The sequence below is a fragment of the Vulpes vulpes genome, chromosome 12, assembly GCF_048418805.1.
Source record: "Vulpes vulpes isolate BD-2025 chromosome 12, VulVul3, whole genome shotgun sequence".
Classification (NCBI taxonomy): domain Eukaryota; kingdom Metazoa; phylum Chordata; class Mammalia; order Carnivora; family Canidae; genus Vulpes; species Vulpes vulpes.
In genome coordinates, this window is record NC_132791.1 from 47,634,548 (window position 1) to 47,657,447 (window position 22,900).

General features: G+C 40.1%; 1 protein-coding gene across 1 annotated transcript; it reads right to left on the minus strand.

The window, feature by feature from the left end:
* Positions 1-3,285: 3,285 nt before the first annotated feature.
* Positions 3,286-16,821, minus strand: MLANA (melan-A). The gene is made up of 5 exons (XM_026001305.2): positions 16,781-16,821; positions 15,061-15,162; positions 10,873-10,969; positions 8,319-8,432; positions 3,286-6,251 (listed from the first exon to the last, which is right to left on the minus strand). The coding sequence occupies exons 2-5, from the start codon at positions 15,135-15,137 to the stop codon at positions 6,183-6,185; spliced, it is 357 nt and encodes a 118-aa protein (XP_025857090.1). The 5' UTR covers positions 15,138-15,162; positions 16,781-16,821; the 3' UTR covers positions 3,286-6,182.
* Positions 16,822-22,900: the final 6,079 nt, after the last annotated feature.

Here is a 22,900-nt window from a genome sequence, read left to right on the forward strand (position 1 = left end):
TATATACAAAAAAAAAGATTTTGAAGGATAGAGGAAGGGTTTTTTGTTGTTGTTTTAAAGGAAAGATTTGCATAAATCTTAAAAATGGTTAAACAGCAAAGAATATCATCAATAAAGTATTATCTGCCCTAAATTAATTTATGAATCTAATGCTAAACTAATAATAAGACTAATAGGTTTAGTTGGAGGCTAGTGTTGATTGTGTTTTGTTTGGGGTTTTGGTTTTGGGTGGGTTCCTGTTTTTTAACCCAAAGTTCATTGAGGTAAATGTTGTTTTTGTAGATTTCCTCCAACCATTAATAGCATATATAAATGGTGTTTATTGATTAAATATTTTTCTGTGATCATATAAAAATCCATTTATGGCTTAAGTAATAGTAAACTATTTAGTTCAATCTATAAGTATTGTAGTTTTTGTCGTTGTTGTCGTTTTTAAAGATTTTATTTATTTATTCATGAGAGACACAGAAAGTGGCAGAGACCTATGCAAGGGGGAGAGGCAGGCTCCTCACTAGGACCACAATGCAGGACTCAATCCCCAGACCCGGATCACATCCTGAGCTGAAGGCATATGCTTAACATCTGAGCCACCCAGGCATCCGAATACAATACTTACTTGGATCTAATTCTAAAAGATCAAATGAAATGGTCTAATCTCCAGAAGAATTTTAGTAAAACCCTCTAGATTGGCAAAACACCATCTTAGGAATTGTAATTCTAGAAAAACTTCAATTTGAGCTAATATAGCATCAATTAAAAAGAGTTAAATTAAAAAGATATTGCTCTGAACTATTTTTAGAGAAAAGACAGATATTACACTATGAATATCCTGCGCTGCTGTAAACCTGAATCAAATTTGCAGGTGATCCAGACATCTGAGACCTTACAGTTTAATCTTCCTCTTCCCTGGGGGACCTGATAGATGATTCAAGGACTCTCCTGCAGATACTTTCTAGCCACTGCCCAGGACTGCATTTGGAACACTTGGAACGCCACTTGGGAAAAGCTGGAATTTACACTTCTTCAGCCAATTTTTGTTGGTTGTGATTATTTTCTTAGCAAGCTTTCTCTGAGCCAAGCAGCTCTTTTCTCATGGGAGACAATCCAGCCCTAATAAAAAGGAAGTGCTTCTTTCCAGCTCTTTCTCAAGACCACCTTTCCTGAAGGAGTCATAATTCTGATGTATAAGGCTTCATATACTTCGGGACGTTTCTTCCAGATTTCTAAGCAGTAAATTCTCTCCTTGGATTTTCTGCAGATATGCATTACATGTTTTTGATGTAGTTCAAGCATTATTTGAAGTCTTAGCTGAAATTTTGAATCCCAATCTCAAACAATGTTTTTAGACTGCAAAGATGTTTGTTCATTTGGAGACCACTCATTTGAATTATAAGTGATGGATTCATTTATTTTTCTTCACTGAACTTTTTAAGTTGTCCTTGTTTTTCTCCTTCAAGCCTTATTAAGAAAAAACAGCATCAATGTATTTCTTCAAATCGACTTCTAATTAGCAGTTTTCTGATTTTCTCTTTGTCTGAATTTCAAGTTGCTATCATCCACATAATCTCTAAAGAGAGCAAGCAAACTTGTCTTTAGTGTGGCTTTAGAGATTTTAAAGCCTCTTTCATTTGTGTTTTCAAGCTATCAAGCATTGATTTCTCACATTGCAGTTTCTTAGAATAGCAGTTTTAGGCTTTCTTAAAAATGAGTGTTTTTATCCCAGCCAGCCATGAGGGATGTTCTAAGGGATGTTTTTCTGAGATGCTCTTAAGATGTTTTGGCATCAGTCACTTGAGATTGAGGGATTTTGCTGCATCTTTGAGCAATTGTGTCTGTCTTTAAAGTTAAGCCATGAAATGAAAGTTTAGGGGACTCCCTTCTGTTCTTTTTGGAAAAGGTTTACAATGTTCTCAAGTGTTGGGTGGAACAGTCCAGATATTTATAAGTGCTGCAAAACTCAATGTTTGTGATTTCAGAGAACTGGTCTTCAGTAGAGATAACTTGAGAGTTTCATTAGCTTGTGTAATCAGTCTGGGTCTCTTCACTTACTTTAACCCCAGGCAGAAAATCTTTGGTATGGATCTTTTTTTTCTCCTTAAAGCATGCCTGCTCTAACTATAAAAACAATCAAGAAGGCCATATCAGAATCTCCAGTGAAAACACTTGTTTCAAACATCAGACAACACCATCTGAAAGCTAATACAGAACAGGAGTAGGAGGCAAGGCCAGGCTCTATAAAACAAAACTCTCTAACTTTGCTTACTGTACAAATAGAGAGTGATAAGTGATATTCTTTGTCTAGTACATCTGGATAAGGCGAAAACATTGACTGCAGCCACCCAGGCACCCTAAGCCATATGTTCTAAAGACGTGGAGGATTGAGGCTTAGACTAGGACTTTTGGTGAGGAAAGCAGCTGGCCAAATGTCTGTTGAAGTTTACTTTGTTTAGAATTCATTTATTTGTTTGAAAAAGGAAAGAGACGGCTTATTTTAAGTGGTAAAACTGGACAGAATCAGAAACAGTAGGGACATATTTCAGTATTTTGTTCAATGACTTTTTTCAATGTTTATAAATGTTTATTCGGTGTTTTTTCTCTTCAGTACAATCTTGTCTTTTGTAGAAAATGAAGCAATTATGCTACACTGGTGTTTCCGATGACACAAGGTGATTTTAGGTGGTTTACTGACTTGGCATTAAATAACACTGAGTCACATAGCAAGAAAATAACTTCTTTCTCTTGCAGATCTTTTAATTATGTTAAAAGCTCTTTGATTCTTACTAAACTCCCTCTTAAATAAAAACAGCAGTTCTCAGGTTGATAGCCTCTGCAAACATTGTTATCCTTCTAGGTTTGAATAAAAATACTTTTGTCATCTTCATTTTTGTAGTTCTCTTCTACTTATGGAAAATGATACCAATTCTCCATTTAGTAAGCCAAAAAAATTTTAAATGAGTGACTGAAAGAATAAATATTAGATAAATAATAGTATATATGATATGTAGATGTCAACAAAAAAATTTTTTTAAGTTATTATGCACCATTCCACTATTCCACACCATTCCAGAATCTTTGATCCTTCATGAATACATAAATATGTTTTTTGAGGGTATTTGGGGTTTGTTTGTTTTTTTTTTTGAGAGGGCTTTGACAGCATAAAGGTGCTAAAATGCCATTGAAACATTTAAAGCAAGACATCAGCCAAACTATAGTATCTTATTTAAATCCTTATACCACCTTCTGGTTTAGCAAAAACATTTTGTCATAAATTGTGATAGCATTGAGTCTTTTTTTTTTAAAGATTTTATTTATGCTTGAGAGACACAGAGACACAGGCAGAGGGAGAGGGAGAAGCAGGTTCCATGCAGGGAGCCTGACCTGGGACTCGATCCCGGATCTCCAGGATCACGCCCTGGGCTGAAGGCAGCGCTAAACCACTGAGCCACCCGGGCTGCCCAGCATTGACTCTTTGAAGTGAAATGTAAATAAAACTGCATTACATGTTACTTAAGATTCAGAATTTCTGCCATGTGTTATTGTAGAATCATGGAATTTTAGAATACAAAAAGCCTTTTTAAAAATTTTTTAGAACTTTATATTTTTTTAATTGTTCAATTTGCCAACATATAGCATAACACCCAAGCTCACCCTGTCAAGTGTCCCCCTCAGTGCCCGTCACCCAGTCACCCCCATCCCCCCACCTCCCTTTCTACCAACCCTTGTTCATTTCCCAGAGTTAGGAGTCTCTCATGTTTTGTCACCCTCACTAATATTTCCCACTCATTTTCTCTCCTTTCCCTTTATTCCCTTTCACTAATTTTTATATTCCCCAAATGAATGAGACCATATAATATTTGTCCTTTTCTGATTGGCTTATTTCACTCAGCATAATACCCTCCAGGTCAGGTCCATCCACGTTGAAGCAAATGGTGGGTATTTGTCGTTTCTAATGGCTGAGTAATATTCCATTGTATACATAGACAATATCTTCTTTATCCATTCATATTTGATGGACACAAAGGCTCCTTCCACAGTTTGGCTATTGTGGACATTGCTGCTATAAACATTGGGGTGCAGGTGTCCCGGCATTTCACTGCATCTGTATCTTTGGGGTAAGTCCCCAGCAATGCAATTACTGGATTGTAGGGCAGATCTATTTTTAACTCTTTGAGGAACCTCCACACAGTTTTCCAGAGTGGCTGTACCAGTTCACATTCCCACCAACAGTGCAAGAGGGTTCCCCTTTCTGCACTTCCTCTCAACATTGGTGGTTTCCTGTCTTATTAATTTTCGCCATTCTCTCTGGTGTGAGGTGGTATCTCATTGTGGTTTTGATTTGTATTTCCATCAGGCAAGTGATGCGGAGCATTGTCTCATGTGCTTGCTGGCCATGTGTATGTCTTCTTTGGTGAAATTTCTGTTCATGTCTTCTGCCCATTTCATGACTGGATTGTTTGTTTCTCCGGTGTTGAGTTTAAGAAGTTCTTTATAGATCTTGGACACTAGCCTTGTATCTGATATGTCATTTGCAAATACCTTCTCCCATTCTGTAGGTTGTCTTTTAGTTTTGTTGATTGTTTATTTTGCTGTGTAGAAGCTTTTTATCTTGATGAAGTCCCAATAGTTCATTTTTGCTTTTGTTTCCCTTGCCTTCATAGATGTATCTTGCAAGAAGTTGCTGTGGCCAAGTTCAAAAAGGGTGTTGCCTGTGTTCTCCTCTAGGATTTTGATGGAATCTTGTCTCACATTTAGATCTTTCATCCATTTTGAGTTTATCTTTGTGTAGGGTATAAGAGAATGGTCTAGTTTTATTCTTCTGCACGTGGCTGTCCAATTTTCCCAGCACCATTTATTGAAGAGACTGTCCTCTTTCCAGTGGATATTGTTTTCTGCTTTGTCAAAGATGAATTCACCATAGAGTTGAGGGCCCATTTCTGGGTTCTCTATTCTGTTCCATTGATCTAGGTGTCTGTTTTTGTGCCAGTGCCACACTGTCTTGATGACCACAGCTTTGTAGTACAACTAGAAATCCGGCATTGTGATGCCCCAGCTCTGGTTTTCTTTTTCAATATTCTCCTGGCTATTCGGGGTCTTTTCTGATTCTATACAAATCTTAAGATGATTTGTTCCAACTCTCTGAAGAAAGTCCAAGGTGTTTTGATAGGAATTGCATTAAATGTGTAAATTGCCCTGCATAGCATTGACATTTTCACAATATTAATTCTTCCACTCCATGAACATGGAATATTTTTCCATCTCTTTGTGTCTTCCTCAATTCCTTTCAGGAGTGTTCTGTAGTTTTTAGGGTATAGATCCTTTACTTCTTTGGTTAGATTTATTCCTAGGTATCTTATGCTTTTGGGTGCAATTATAAATGGGAATGACTCCTTAATTTCCCTTTCTTCAGTTTCATTGTTAGTGTATAGAAATGCCACTGATTCACAAAGAGCCATTATTGACACTTTACTGATCAGATGAATCTGACTATAATTTGGTAGGTCAATCAACTCTGGTTTTTTGTTTGCTTGTTTGTTCGTTTAAAGATTTCATTTATTTTATTCATGGGAGACACAGAGAGAGAGAGGTAGAGACATAGGCAGAGGGAGAAGCAGGCTCCCTGCAGGGAGCCAGAAGTGGAACTCAATCCTGGGACTCTGGGATCATGCCCTAAGCCCAAGGCAGACGCTCAACTACTGAGCCACCCAGGCATCGCGAGCTCTTTGTCTTAAACCTGTAGAGGTATCCTTTGTGAATACTCCATGGCACAGACTCATCTGCAATAATTCTGTTAGAGTTCATGTTGGTCAAAAGATTGTTTCTTCAAAAATCAGCATAGTAGTTTGTTAGTTATTAGCCAAATTTCAACTAAAAAAAATGAATAATCCCCAGAACACATATTTAAATTTAAATTCAGATAATAACACCATAGATTTATTAGAATTACTACTAGCATAAATTGTATCAGGCATTACAACGTTAGTTGACAAAATTTTTTCCACTTTAATATTTCTCATCATTCCTTCAATTAGTATTGCTAGTTGCTCTACTAAGAATTTAACAACAAGCTTAGTATTAGAGATAATGTACACTGTTTCTATGGTATTCTGAAGCAGAACATCAGGTATCCACATTAAAATCCAGCAGAAGAGTGAAGGAAATCATTTAAGCACCTCTTGGCATTCTCAAGGCAAATAAGGTGGTGATGACTGTTCTGCTGAGAGTTTCTCATAGGGAGGTGGTGCATTGGGAACCTGTGAAAATGAGAAAGGGAGAGTATGGGCTTGGCAACAGTGCAGAGGTTTCTGGAAGAGGGGTAAAGTTAGTGGTCAGCATCATATGTATACTACTTCTCTGGACTGAACCTTGTAAGTGCTCGCATCTAATTCCCACCCAACAAGATAATCATTGTTAAATTTCATAAGTGTGTAAGCTGAAATAGCAGGAGGGGGAAGAGCAGAGAAAAATAGAGCTAATGGCCTTTCCAAAATCTCAAAAACTTATTTATATCTTCATTATTCTTGTCAGTACAAGTCCCAAGCCCTAAATAGTGAATTCTTGAACACTGTTTAAAGCCACTAATATACATATATACCATATATATAGATCTCTGTAGTTGGGTCTAAAGGCCAGTGCTATTATCAGTACAGCACAATGTATTAGGCTTTCATTTAATGTTTACAACAATTCTAGGAGTATTTTCATTGTTTTTATGTTACAGGTTGGAAAACTGAGGTCAAGTCACTTGTCCAAGGTCACACAACTTCACAGTAATTTGGCTCCAGAGTCTGTTCTTTCAACCATTAAAATATACTGCATCTGTACCAGTGCTGTATAGAGTATAGAAATAGAAAACACAGTATACCATATATCTGGTTTTAAATTTTCTAGTAGCCATATTACAAAAATAAAAACAAACAGGTAAAATTAATCTTCATAATATATTTTATTTAATCCCACATGTCAAAATATTATCATTTCAACATGTAATTGATATAAAAATCATTAATGAATTATTTATATTCTTTTCTTCAGACTAAGTCTTTAAAATCCAGTATGTATTAGCACATCTTAATTCAAACTACTATGTTACAAGTGCTCAATAGCCACATGTGGCCAGTGGCTACTCTGTTAGACTGCACAGCTTATACAATTAATAACAGATGTTTTTTTTCCTCCTCCCTTAGATATATCTACATCCAAAGATGCAGATGCAGTGAAACGCTGGGACACCTGCACCCCAATGTTTATAGCAGCAATGTCCACAATAGCCAAACTGTGGAAGGAGCCTTGGTGTCCATCGAAAGACAAATGGATAAAGATGTGGTCTATGTATACAATGGAATATTACTCAGCCATTAGAAATGACAAATACCCACCATTTGGTTCAACGTGGATAGAACTGGAGGGTATTATGCTGAATGAAGTAAGTCAATCAGAGAAGGTAAAACATTATATGGTCTCATTCACTTGGGAAATATAAAAAATAGTGAAAGGGAATAAAGGGGAAAGTGGAGAGAGTGAGCAGGAAATATCAGTGAGGGTGACAGAACATGAGAGACTCCTAACTCTAGAAAAAGAACAAGGGGTGGTGGAAAGGGAGGTGAGCGGGGTGATGGGGTGATTGGGTGATGGGCACTGAGGGGGGCACTTGACAGGATGAATACTGGGTGTTATACTATATGTTGGCAAATGGAAGTCCAATAAAAAAAATACAAATATATATATATATATATATATCTACATTCAGAAAAAGGCAAATAAGACATAAAAAAAAGACATAAGACAAAAAAATACTATATTCAGAATTGAGTTCTTTCTTTGGATCTTACATATGTAAGGGATCTCATCATGGACCCTGGAAAATCTGGCTATGACAGGACACAATTTAAGAAAATCTCTGTGCTTCCATCTTTTTTTTTTTATGTTATTGTTTGATTTTTTATTATGGTAAAATACAGATAATATAAAATTTACCATTTTAATCATTTTAAGTGTAGAGTTCAATAGCATTACATATATACACATTGCCCTTGCTTAAGTTGGAATAATTTTATTCATTGGAATTAAAAGCAGCCACACATGGGATCCCTGGGTGGCGCAGCGGTTTGGCGCCTGCCTTTGGCCCAGGGCGCGATCCTGGAGACCCCGGATCGAATCCCACATCAGGCTCCCGGTGCATGGAGCCTGCTTCTCCCTCTGCCTGTGTCTCTGCCTCTCTCTCTCTCTCTCTCTCTCTGTGACTATCATAAATAAATAAAAAAATTAAAAAAAAAAAAGCAGCCACACAATAAACACCAAGATGCAGGATCTCAACCTACCACAAGTTCACAATTACTCTCTTGAAAAGGCAGTTTGCTGTGCTGGTGACCAAAACCCTCATGTGGACATCTTCCTGTTAAGGTACTTTGAGTGCCAGCATGAATACTTTTGTCCTGAAATGTGAATACATGAAGGTCAGTGGGTGAGAAAAAAGAATGGAGTTCTGTAAGAAAAGAGAAGAAAACTGAAGTTATTTTTAAGAATAGGTGTTTTTATTTTTTTAAGAATAGGTTTATTTTTGTAAAAGAGTTTATTTATTCATGAGAGACACAGAGAGAGAGACAGAGACACAGGCAGAGGGAGAAGCAGGCTCCCCTTGGGGAGCCTGATGCAGGACTGGATCCTAGGACCCCAGGATCATGACCTGATCCAAAGGCAGACACTCAACCACTGAGCCACCCAGGTGCCCCAAGAATGGGTTTTTAAATCTTGGTTCTGCCACTTACCTGCAATGTGTCCTCAGGCTAGTCACTTTACTTCTCTGAATTCTAGTGTTTGCATCTTTAATATGAATGCCACCTACCACTCAGAGTTGTAGAAGTTAAAACTAAAGGTAAAGCACTTAATATGGCACCTGACACCCATTAGTTAGTCAGTGATCTAGACCTAGAGGAATGGAGACATGGTAGGTTGAACTTGAACCTTACTAAGCAAAATGTCCATAGTGTCTGAGCTTATGACATTAAAGACTGCCTATTATAGTTTAATTAAATTTAAGATGAGAGTGTTGAAGCAGAAAGTGAAAAAAAATTGTATTTTTGTCCAGAAGCATCAAGCTAGTAGTTGTGGATATTTAGGGTACTAACACATTGAGTTTGTAGAGCTTTTATTCCTTAAAAGACTAAACTATTATGTGTTTTTGTATACAAGCACAGAATTAAATAAAAATATAGAAGAAAATATATATTGAATAAAGACACATCACATGTGCCTAGGTATAGAATAGAGCAAATGAGGCTCAGGGAAGTTAAAATCTAAGGTCACCAAGCAAGTCAGTGACAATGAGACCAAATGCTGATGCCATATAATTGAGTGGCTGCTATATTCCAGGCACTGGAGGTACAAAGATGTCTAAGAAATATTCTCTGGTCCCAGTTCATATGTGGGGGAAAGAAAAGGAGTGAAAGAAGCAAAAAGTAAATAACCAATTACAAGACAATGTTAACTCCATGCTAGAGGCACAAATGGAGTTCTGTGTCAGAAGGCAATGTCCCTCCCTAATCTGTTGTGGACAGCCCAAATGAGGTATCATATGAGCGCAAGGTCCATCTCTAACCTCTTAGCCCAAAGCTTTCCTATGGTACTTGGTTTGGAATCTTATTCAGACTCCGCGATTCTCCTTTCTGCTAAATGTCGGTATACTGAAGGGCTACTGCCCAGTTTCTGTGTCATCCCCCAAACCTGCTATGTCTTTCATGATTTGTATTTGGGGCACTCTGGCAAGATGGGCATTAGGAAAAGGACACTTGGGACTGCCCAAACTTCCTGACAAGGAGAAGAAGTCAAAGCTAGAGCTCTCACCTTCCTCTACTCCTCTTCAGACTGCCAAACTCCAAATCCTACACCAACCCTCCCCTCCACCACACAACCATTTTGCCTAAATTGCTGAGTGAGCAATGGGACTTTCCAACATCTTTTGTAAAGATACTTTTATTCCATTATGTATCAATCAGTTTTCAGATGTGTAATGAAAGAGAGAGGGGGAGGAAAGCTGGAGGGAGGGAGGGAGAGAGAAAAGGAAGGAGGGGGAAGGGGAGAGAGAAATTGCAATTCTTTTTTCATTCCACTGCTCACAATGGATAATGCCTCTGGATGCTTAAGACCTAAGGTGCTACCCCGCTTTGAAGTGAAACTTGTAGTTCTTATAGTTTAGCAACTCAGTTGATGTTTCCCATTTATGGAAGACACTGCTACACTAAGACTAGACTGTGTAATTTGTTAGCTTCCTGCTCATGTGGGTAAAGAAGAAAAAATTCTGTCAAAACTACATTGGCCATCAAAAGAGAATGGACCTTGTTAATAACCCAGTGGTCCTTTGTGCTGCTGAGGGGTGGATGGTTTACTTATTGTACTGATGCCTGGATAGGTCCTACTTATGCTAAATGCTTGGTATAACAGAGTTAGAAGAACTTGGAACTCCCAGGGAAGCTGGGAGGAAAGGGGTAAAGCAGCAAGGTGAGATGAGCAGCCACTAAATGGAGGAACAGAACCCCTGAGAATCCTCAGGATGATTGATAAGACCTGGAGCAACTCACATGCTGCTGTTTGCTGTGCAAAAGGATCAGAACCCCTACCCCTGGGCTCCACGAATTATCAGTGCTCAGCATTTAAGTTTGCTGTGAGTGAAACCAAAGAGGTGGGCCAAGTTTCTGGTTGGAGTTCATGTCTAGGCAAAAGCAAAGGAAAAGCTGCAAGAAGAAGAGACTCGTCAGAACCAGAAATGAGAGTTAAAGGTGATCATAAGAATGTTATCTTACTCCCCAGAAATTCAGAGAAAGAAGGGCAAGGGTGTCCTGGATCTGGAGGGATCCCAGCAGCAGAAAGTTTACTAACCCTCAAGCTTCTGTATCCACTTCGTCTTCTACAATACCAACAGCCAATGAGCAGCAAAATTCCCAGGATCACTGTCAAGATTCCAATCCCTGCAGCCCTGGCCCAAGAGATAAACAAATTGTGATGAATCATGCATCAGTCTTCAATCTTCACAGGAGCTTTCCCATCCCAAAGCCACATGTTCCATTTACAAGTAGTTTCCCACCCCCACCCCACCTGACGCCACACTGAACACCCACCAACCTCCAGCACCTGTGTCGAGGGACAGGAGCTTCTTTAGGAGCCTCTCCGATGTGTGCCCACATAAGTAGTGCTAACTGGCATGGCCTAACCATCCCAGTTCCAGGCACAAGAGGTGCAGGAGCAACTAACCCATATGTGAACAATGTATTTACAGAGACTGAGTTATCTTTTCTTTTCATCAGGGCGTTTCCCCCCCAACTATCAGTCCACAAAAAGGATTGATACTTACATTAACTTAAGATTGCTATGATGAACATTTTACATATATTAGATTATTTAATTCTCACAACAGCCCTGTAAAGTAGGCACCACTTATCATCCCCATTTCACAGGTGAGGACTTAGATTCAGAGGTTAAGTGCTTTGCTGATGGTTATAAAGAGGTAGCACAAGATGGAGCCAGGATTTGAACTTGAGTTTGTTTCATTTGTGTTTGTGTCCTCTTTGCCTGAAACTCTTCCCCTCACTCCTTGCCCATGACTAATATATTCACATTCAAAGACTCAGCATCACCCCTCCCAGGATGATGGCAACCTATTCTGGCTTCTCTCATAAACAGCCCTACAGTGGTAATTGGCAGTGTGCCTACCTGTCTCTTCTAGGAAAGGAGTTCCCAAATGAGTTGTTTGGTTTGGGATTTGTTTTCAATTTGTGTCCTCAATGCATAGAAAATGTCAGGCACTCTGGTGTTTCAAAAAATATTTCTTGAAGATGGATAGATGGATGAATAGGCATTTGGATGGATGGCCAAACATATTTTAAAAAATGAACAAATGAATTATGAGTTATTACAAATCTACATCTGCAAAATTAATGAGCCATTTAATATCTTCTTTAAAATAATTATATATAAATATGTGGATTTGGGGCATGATGCTAGTTCCAACATCATTATTTTTTTCCATTTTCAATTGGAACTGAAGATCTGAAATACCATCTTTAAAGATCCATCCTTCCTTTGTCCTAACCGCTTAATTCTCTGTTACTTTCACCTCTTGTGGGAATTGACACTCTAGTGAGAATGAGGAGATCCACAACTTTCCACACAGCAGGTTTTGGTTGGAGATGAAGAAAAGGTAATGAAGAGAAGGAGAGAGCATTTAAAGCAGCCACCGAGGGTTAGAACTGGCACATCTTGACTGAAGGGGTGGAAGTAGAGCTTGCAGGATTTAGAGATATCCAAGACTATACCTATTGCATGGGGTTACCAGAGCCCAGCCCAGCTAGGGTATCCCAGGACATCTGACTCATGTTTACATTCAGCTAGGCAAGCTCCTATCTGGCCTCTGCTTGCTCAAGGAATCCAGTTCAGGATGACCAAGGACCAAAACAGATGGGTCAGTCCTTGCTGCTTACTCTGTTATCACCTAAGTGATCTGGAAAAGACATTTCTAGCTCCAGAATGGAGCTAGAGATAGAACTCTGGGGATGCTGAGACAAGAGGCCTGATCTCTCCAGCCTGCTTGGCTGCCATGTCAGAGACCCCAGCTGACATTTGAAGTCAGAGATTGCAGATATTAGGTAAGCACCTCCCAACTAGCCAGGCATGGATTATTAAAAGATAGAGCATTGGGACTCAATCATGAGGAGAAGTGTCTGAGCTGAACCTACAGCAAAGTTGTAGCATCACTGAAACTGTTCTGCTCCTCAGCAGCAGGAGCAATCTGGGCATCTAAACAAGCCTTTTGAGCCCTGTGTCCAGTGGCCCCTGGGAAAGATTAGTTACTGCAAAGGCCCTGGAAACAGGTCTGAAAGCTGTGCTTTCCCTGTATAACAATTAGCTAACATCTGCCTGATTTTCTACATCACAACATGATCAAAGTGGAAAGTGCTGTGACTTGCTAAAGAAGGGTTCTGCAGAGCTGGGTGATATAGGAGATTGAGCAGCTGAGGGTGAATCAAAATATAGCTGAGGGTTCTCCTGGAGAGATCTTTGTCCTGTACCAACTACCTGACCACCTCCTTCTCAAGGCAGCTGAGGCATCAAGTCTATCCTGTCCATCTCTAAACCAGTTGGGTGACAGTGCTGGATAAAAACTCTGACCTAATTATGCAGGTCAGTCCACCCACTTTGTAGATCATGAAGCTGAGACCTACCGAGACTCATCAACATCACCACCACCTTAGCAGCTACTCTGTCCTTCATTGAGCACTGATTTGTGCCAAGCATTGTACCAAGCACCCCACATAGAGGCTTTTATTTCATCCTCACAATAATCCTCTGAGGTAGATACGATGTTCATGTCACAGCAGGTATCCCCATAATTTTAAACTGGTAAAATGCCCAATGATGCACAAGTGGTAAGTGGCAGAACCAGAATTCACAGTGACTGGCCTAAGATACCCAACCAGTGCCTTTCCTGCCATATCGCCCTTTCCTGATATGAAGCTGTCACAAGGAGCATTCAGTGGGCTCTTGTGACTGAAGGCAGCTGATTCAATTCCTGGCATGCTTGTGCTCCAATTTCACCCACCAAGGCTGTGGTTATCCCCTTGGATATCATAACACAGACAGAGCTCTGTTCCAGTTCCTTATGCATAGTCACATTGCATTCACACATACACACTCAGTGATTGATAGATTAGAAAACATCAGGATATGCCAGACACACCAAAATAATGCAGTTTGCAGCTGGGCAGGACTCGCTAGAGTGTCACCAAATGCCTCCTGTAGCAGAGTCACCTGAGGTGGATGTTAAAGTGCAAACTCTGAGCCCCACCTCTAGACCTACCAAAACAGCCTCTCTGGCAGAAATGCCTGGGAAACTGCATTTTACAAAACCTCCATGAGTGACGCATGCCCTCTCACTTCTTACTAAAGTTTTACAGAGATACAGTTTGTTGAATCATCATACAGAAACTGAAACAACATCCTACTTAATATCATGTGTACTCTAAACATACCCCGAAGAATATATTTTTTACTCTTGGGATATTTTTTCAGAAAATCTCCCCATTCCCAACTGACCATGCAGGGATGTTAGAAAATCCCACTGGCATCTTCTGAGGAAATGCTCCCAGCCTAAAGTCTTCCTCAGTGCCTTTAATGAGTTCCATATCTTACTTGCCCCTGCTAGTTCATTCTAGTAAATATTTTTCAATAGTTCCTTCCCCAAGGGAGAGCAAATTTGCAGGAATTTCTGACTAGATCACTTAAGACATGGTCCAAATAAAAACCCGGTACCTTATTTGTCCTGTTGGAGTCTTCACTCAGAGGGTGAAACCCAATCTAGAGCACCATACTCTTGTGTACTCTAGTACATGCAGAATGTGTCCCAGCAGCCTGTCCTACCACTACAGTACTTACGCTTGCCAAAATTATTCTTGAGCCTAATTCTCCACTACACTGTAAAATTTTCTTCAAAGATAAGTATAGCATCTTAGACTGACTATACATTGCTTAGCACTTAGAAATGCTGAATCCTATAAATATTTATTTTAAATTAATTCATACTTTTAAACACCTTTCCTTAGAATAAAACTATGATGCAGAAATAACAAGCGGGGTCAGAGTGCAGTTGCACATACCTGCCCTTCATTCTTACTAGCTCTTTGGCAACTCACCTTTGTTCTATCCACAGGCCACCTCCAGGAGCCCGAGTGGAGGAGACAGAACAAGGCTTGAGGAAAGAGTCACCTTGCTCCCAGACAGATGTTTTCCAGCTGGGAACCTACAGTGAAAGCCAAATAACCAAGAATACAGACCCCCCAAAAATGCCAAGATCCAACTTCTTATCATTCCTATCTCCTAGCCTGTATGGCCTCAGAAAAAAGCTTGAGTGAGCCCCTTGTAGGACATGGGGTCCCATCACCTCATTGCCAGGGTTTTAATCTCTGGAGAAATGAACACTAGAGAGATTTACTGACAGACATACGCTTGTGGAAATCAGCAGGCTGTCTGCAAATGGCAAACTGGAAACCCCACTGGATCCAATTTTGAACTTACTCTTCAGCTGTGATGTAGGAGTGGTTATGCCCCTTCTTGGGATAACCAAGGATGAAGTGAGCCTCTTCTCTTGGCATCTTGTGGGGCAAGGCCACAGAACACCTAATAGCAGAGTCAAACAGGCATCATTTAACACATTCAGAACATCCTCGCACAGCATTCCATAAATATCTACAAAAAACTCTCTCCAGGTGAACATTAATGATAGCTGGGACCCTCTGGTTTCTCTCTGTGAGAGAATTTGTACCTGCTTATTTCATTGATATCCAGTGGTAATTGCTCAGGTTTCTAACTGCTTCCAACAACTGAAAATTGAGTTCAAAGAAGAAACTACAAACAAAAGCAAAAACTTTGAAATTGAGTTATTATTTGGGGGGGAGGAATGCTCTTCATTTCCTATCAATTTACTGTATACCATAAGCTTATAGAGAAACAAAATACATTCTTTAAAGATGACATTTTATTATTTTTATTTTTTTAGAGAGGTGAGAGGAGAGAGAGAGAGGGAGAGCAAGAATTTTAAGCAGGCTCCATGCTGCATGTGAGGCTTCATCTCACCACCCCGAGATCATGACCTGAGCTGAAATCAAGAGTCAGATGCTTAACAACTTAGTCATCCACACACCTCCACAAAAGGCATTTGTATTCATTCCTTACTTTCACTGGCAGAAGACTGGTTAATAAAAGGAGTTATTTCTCTCCAAAGGTATTAATTTTATGTCAATCTTTGGTCAAATAGACGGTTATGATCACATATGAGTATGTAGCTGAGCACAGCATCCTCCAAGTCCACCTTCTAACAAAGGAAATGCCTGGGCTTGTCCATGTTCACCCTGCCCAAACTAAGATAAGGACTCCCATAACCTGACTTTGTCTATTTGTTTCCCTCCCGCTAAAATAAATTTCTGCTTCTCCTTCATTCAAGTCTCATGAATTGGGCTTAAATATGTATGTATGTGTATCATACACAGAATATACATAATATGGAATATATATAATACAAAGTTTAAAACCATAATACAAACAAATAGACAAAAAGCTCATGAACTGCAGAGGTCATGATTAAAGAGTACTGGTTGAAAACCAACAGCGATTTTTCTTCTCTCATTGTCATTGTGCATTTTTCTTCTCTCTTATTCTTATGATTTTCAAAGATCTGATAATAGAATTATATAAATGAGCCTGTTTAAAACAATAGGAGAGAAGTGGAAGAACAGAGTGGGGCATTTGCCACACGAACCCTTTCTATTAGGGCATTTTCTGCGTACATTTTCATTCTTTATTGTAAAAAAGAAATTATAGTTGAACTCACTGATCACCTCAGGTGAATGATGTAGGGGTGAGACCTATGTTCAAAATTACAGCTACGAAACGCAATTCTGCATTAAATTGTTTTTGTAAATCTATGTAAACCTCTGCAGTGTAGGGACAACAAATGTACCTCATCCCAAACCAAGAAAAGCAATCTTTCAAGTGAATACACAAGCAGAATCACAAGCAGGATGCAGCCTAAATAACTGCTCTTCCTGGTTCTCTGCTTTGCTTCTTGGCAGTCTAGGAACAGGATCTAGGAGGAGACTTCATGAGCCCTCAGAAGCTGGAGACTTACATTGAGGAGAAATTTTGCTATTAGCCAAGCACTGTGAAGCAATGAGGGAGGGAGGAGGAGCCCACCAGAATCCCCCAAAACCTGTTCTCTTGGACACGGCCATGCTCTTACCTTCCTGGATGGGATTGTTCTGTCTGTTGGCTGGCTCTGTGTGTGACAATTGCTTCTTTGGCTCTTAATCTTTTAAATTGCTTCTCCTGGTCTCCAGTCCCATGTTAGTCATGAGTTTGGATTTCTGACAGGGTCATCTATGATTGCTTAATTGGCATGAAAGAAACTGCCTTCATTTCTCTCCTCAAAAAGTCATTGTTCATTCTGGCCTCTGTTTTTCCCAGTCTCAGGATTTCCTCCTAGAGAAGCCATTTATTTTAAATATTGGTCACTCCTTCATAGGATTGCCAGAAAAAAATATCGAATATTTGAATTTCAGAAAAACAATGAATATTTTTTAGTATAACTATGCCCCATGCAACATTTTGTAGTATAATTAAGCCCTGCTTACTGGAAGAGACATATTTTTACTAATAAAATATTTATGGGGTGCCTGGGTGGCTCAGTCAGTTAAGCATCTGCCTTCAGCTCAGGTCATGATCTCAAGGTTCTGGGATCAAGCCCCATGTCAGGCTCCCTACTCAACAGGGAGTCTGCTTCTCCCTCTCTCTGCTTCTCCCCTCCCCCCCACTCATGTTCTCTGTCTCTCACTCTCTCACAAATGAATATAAATCTTAAAAAAAAAATGTTTGTTATCTGAAATTCAAATGTAACTGAGCACCCTATACCCTATACCCTCCCTCATCTGCTCTCCAAAGAGCCTTTGGTCTCAGACCTGGAGACCATCTAGTCCCACTCTCTCCTGATCAAGAAGAGGAAATAGAAGATCCCTAAAGCCTCCTAAAAAAATTTCCTTATGTTAGTTGGACAGTTACGTAGTCAGGGCCAGGGTCCCCAACAAGAAAATATGGAGTCAGAACAGCTAAAATAAAATAGCACTGACCTCCTGCTTTACAGCTTAGACAGGACGGCATGGACATTCTGCTTTGCAGCTTTTGCAGGAATGACTTCTGCAAAGTGTCCTAAAATAAGACAATTAACCACAAAAACATTTGTCAATATCACAGACAAGGAGCAGCTAGATCTAAGCCCCCAGATGTCAGAAGAAGAAGAAGAAGAAGAAGAAGAAGAAGAAGAAGAAGAAGAAGAAGAAGAAGAAGAAGAAGAAGAAGAAGAAGAAAGACCGTTAGCACTTGGACATTAACCCAATAGCTAGACAGATAAGTGGCCAAAGCTCTGATTGGCAAGACTCAGTACACCATGATTACTTAAGAAAGTTCCACAAAAGAGCTCATAATAACCCCTAAATTTAGAAACACTGAGGACAACCCACTTGGATCCCCTTCCCTCTCCGGAGCTTTATACTTTTGCTCAAAACACTTTGCACTGGTGCCCACCACTCTTTGTCTGGTCTACCTCTTCATTCTTTGAAGCAGTGTGACCAAGAACTGTGGGCACTAAGGCATCACAAAATCCTGTAACATTAAGGTCCCTGATTTCTCTGTGACATATTCAGAGATAACTATCCCCTGGGGAGAATGGGTTTTGTGCATGTTCAAGGAGCAGACAAAATTTTCTCTTTGAAGGTAGATATGACCTGCCTAGAAACTAACTGAAACCAGGCCTGATTTGACCTGACATCATCATCATCATCTATCCTGAGAGTCAACCGTGTATAGCCCCTAGAAGCATTCCAATAGACACAACTGTTACCTTTGCTCACCAGCTCTCTGTGACTATTGTGGGCAAACGAAACAAAACACCCACCAGAATTAAGGAATGTGACAACTCTTATCAAATGAGGACTTAGATTACATAACTACTAAGATCATTTTCCCCATAACATCCAACGTCCCCACACCTTCACAATACTATGGCTTTCCAGTTTCTGTTTTGGTCTATTCTGTGTGAGGGCATTATCAACTTACTGGATACTGGATAATCATCACTGGAAATGGCAAAAGAGAGAAAAGACAAAGAGACGGATTGATCCTTATTAGGTTAAAGAGGGAAAGCTTTTCTGAAAAGGAGGGAAAATGTAAACTGAGATCTAAATGACAAAAAAGGAGTCATACAAAGATGGAGGAAGAGCATTTCAGACAGAGAAGAACTAGAACAAAGACCCTGAGGCAGAGTAAAAGAATAGGACTTAGTCTGGATTTCCAGAACCCAGGCTGATTCAGAAGATTCTGTACCAAAATCAGTAAAACAAGATGGTGGAGGAGTAGGAGACCTTAGTTTCATCTGGTCCCAGGAATTCAACTAGATAGCTATCAAATCATTCTGAATGCCTGTGAACTCAACCGGAGATCTAAGAAAAGAATAGCTGCAACTGTACAAATAGAAAAGTGACCACTTTCTGCAAGGTAGGAGGTGTGGAGAAGTGAATGCAAGCCAATACATCAAAGATAAACCATGGGAGGAGGGAGCCTCTGTAAGCCAGCACGGGAAAGTGAGCAGCAGAGTGCAAAAGCAGAATTTTTAGAAGTCTGCTCCAGTGAGGGTCATCCATCCTGAAAGCTGAAAGGCACTCAGGTGGTGAAGCAGGGTGGAATCCTAGGTGGGACAGTGTGGTCTCGGGGTCCCTGGGGTCCCAGGAGGCCCGGGGCGGGGCCGAGTGTGGCCGAGTTCCCAGGCATCGGAGCAGGGAAGGCTGCTGCAGTCAAAGAGCCTGGGACTTGGCTCTCAGCTCGGGGTTACCATACACTGCGAACTGGAGCAGGGTCCCACTGAGCAGCAAAACCTCAGTGAGACTCCTCTTGTTCCCCTGGGAAGAGCAGTTTGGGTGCGCAGGGCAGTACTCTGTAGGGTATAGAGACTTGAAACAGGGGCACATATAAACCTGAGAGAGAAATGCTTGGTCATAGGCTGTTGGTGAGCACGGCATGCAGAAGGACAGCAGGGAGACAGGAGGGATTGACTGCTTTTCCCTGAAAGCACGCTGAGGAGGGGGCCCCAGCTCTCAGGCTGCGGAACTGGAGGTTGGGAGGCCTCCATTTTCACTCTCATCCTCTAAAGCTGCCCAGAAAGCCTTCAGGGAACAAAAGCCACGTGGAGCACCCCAGAGCGCCTTGTTTAGCCAGGCCCCTGGTGATGGGGGTGCAGTTCCGCAGGGGCACCTGAGAATCAGTGCAACAGGCTCCTCCCCCAGAGATGAGCAAGATCATCCAGCCAAGACCAATTTACCGCCCTAACTGCAGAGCTCCAGCGCTGGGAGATATAGCAGGGAGAATTCAGGGGCTTTCCCCCCACGATCCTCTAGCCTTTCCATTTTAATATTTTCTCTTTACTTTTTCAACTAATTTCTTATCAACTCTTTTTAAAAAATCTTTTTTTTAATTTCCATTTCTACGGTTACATTCTATCCTTTCATTGTACTTAATTTTATTTGTGTATATATACATTTTCCTTTCTTTACAATTTTAGGATGCACACTGAGGAGGGCACTTGACGGGATGAGCACTGGGTGTTATACTATATGTTGGCAAATCAAACTTCAATAAAAAAATAAAAAATAAAAAATTTTAGGATGCAGTTTCTTCTAACAGACCAAAATATATCCAGAATCTAATGTATGGCTCTGTTCTCTTTTCCTGTCTGATCATATTCTCTCTTTTCTTTGTTATTTGTTAAAGTCTTTTAAAATTTTCATTTTTACAGTTACATTCTATCCTTTCAATGTATTTAATTTTGTATATATATAAGTTTTTCTTTCTTTTTTTTTTTTTTTTTTAATTTTTTATTTATTTATGATAGTCACAGAGAGAGAGAGAGAGAGGCAGAGATACAGGCAGAGGGAGAAGCAGGCTCCATGCACCGGGAGCCTGACGTGGGATTCGATCCCGGGTCTCCAGGATCGCGCCCTGGGCCAAAGGCAGGCGCCAAACCGCTGCGCCACCCAGGGATCCCTAAGTTTTTCTTTCTTTACAATTTCGAGATGTAGTTTCTTCTACCCAACCAAATACACTCAGGATATAGTGTATTGCTCTGTTCTGTTCACCAGTCTGTTTATATTCCTTCTTTCTTTCTTTCTTTCTTTCTTTCTTTCTTTCTTTCTTTCTTTCTTTTTTTGTCTTTTAATTTTCATTTTTACATTTACATTCTATCTTTTCATTGTATTTAATTTTATTTTTGTACATATATAAGTTGTTTGTTTACAATTTTGGGATCTAGTTTTCTAACAAACAGACCAAAATATACACAGGATCCAGTGTATTGTTCTGTTCTGTTCACCTGTCTAATTATATTCTTTTTTTAAAAAAATTTATTTTGTTTGTTACAGGTCTCTTCTGACTTGCTTAGTGTATATTTCTCCGGAGTCATTGTTGCCATTTTAGTGTTTTGTTGTCTCATTAATCTATTCTTATGTGGACAGAATGACAAGATGAAACTCACTTCAAAAAGAGAACAAAGGGCAGTACTGACTCCCAGGGACCTAATAAGTGATGCTGAACTAGAGTTCAGAATAACGGTTATAAGGATACCAGCTAGGCTTGATAAAAGCATAGAAGACACTAGAAAATTCCTTTCTGGAGAAATAAAAGAACTAAAATCCAATCAAGTCGAATCAATCCAATCCAATCAAGTCAAAATTCAAAAGGCTATCAGTGACATGCAAACAAAAATGGAGGCTCTAGTCTGGAGGAGGCAAGCTGGCAGAAGAGTGGAGGACTTCATTTCTTCTGGTCCCCTGAATTTTGCTAGTTAACTATCAAAACATTCTGAATACTACCCGTGAATTCAACCTGAGATGTAAGAAAAGAATATCTGGAACTTTACAAGTAGAAAAGCAGCCACTTTTTGCAAGGTAGGAGGTGCAGAGAAGTGAATCTGAGGGGAGATATCAGAAGATAAATGGTGGGGGGCCTAGAGTGGGAGCTTTCAAAAGCCTGCTGATAGAGAGTGACATAGCCCCAGAGGGCAAAATCAAAGCCCTTAGAAATCTGCTCCAATGAGAGACATCCTGCCTGAAAGGTGCTCAGGTACTGAAATAGAATTCTAGGTGGGAGCCTGCAGTCTCAGGATCCCTGGAGTCACAGAATTAACTAGGGGCCTGAGCTTGGGTGGAATTCCCAAGCAGTGGAGCAGGGAAACTATTTGGGGTCCCCAAGCCCGGGAAGGGGTTTTCAACTTGGTACACCAAGACCTTGAGCCCTGACTGCTCTCCACCAGGGGAACCTGCAGAGGACTGGAACGAAAGGACAGCCACATGCAGAAGAATGAAACTGGACCATTTTCTTACACCACACACAAAGATAAACCCTAAATGATGAAAGACCGAAGTGTGAGATAGGAATCCATCAAAATCCTAGAGGAGAACACAGGCAGCACCTTCTTTGACCTTGGTTGCAGCAACCTCTTGCAAGACACATCTCTAAAAGCAAAAATGAAATATTGGGACTTCATCAAGTTAAAAAGCTATTGCATAACAAAGGTAACAGTCAGTAAAATGAAAATGCATGTGGCTGTCCAATTTTCCCAACCGCACTTATTGAAGATACTGTCTTTATTCCATTGGATATTCTTTTCTGTTTTGTCAAAGATTAGTTGACCATATTGTTGAGGGTCATTTCCGGGTTTTCTCTTCTCTCCCTCTGATCTCTGTGTCTGTTTTTGTGCCAGTGCCATGCAGTCTTGATGGTCACAGCTTTGTAATACAGCTTAAAGTCTGGGATTGTGATGCCCCCAGCTTTGGTTTTCTTTTTCAACATTTCTTTGGCTATTCGAGGTCATTTCTGGATCCATACAAACCTTAGGAATATTTGTTCCAGTTCTGTGAAAAATGTCAATGTTATTTTGATATGGGTTGCATTGAATGTGTATATTGCCCTGGATAGCATAGGCATTTTATAATATATATTCTTCTAATCCATAAGCATGGAATGTTTTTCCATTGCTCTGCATCTTCCTCAATGTCTCTCATAAGTGTTGTATAGTTTTCTGTACCGGTCCTTTGCCTCTTTGGTTAGGTTTATTCCTAGGTATCTTATGGTTTTTGAAGCAATCATAAATGGGATTGATTCCTTAATTTCCCTTTGTTCTGTCTCATTGTTAGTGTATAGAAATGCAGTTGATTTCTCTGCATTGATTTTGTATACTGCCAATTTGCTAAATTCCTCTGTGAGTTCTAGCAATTTGGGGGTGGAGTCTTTTGGATTTTCCACCTAGAGTACTGTGTCA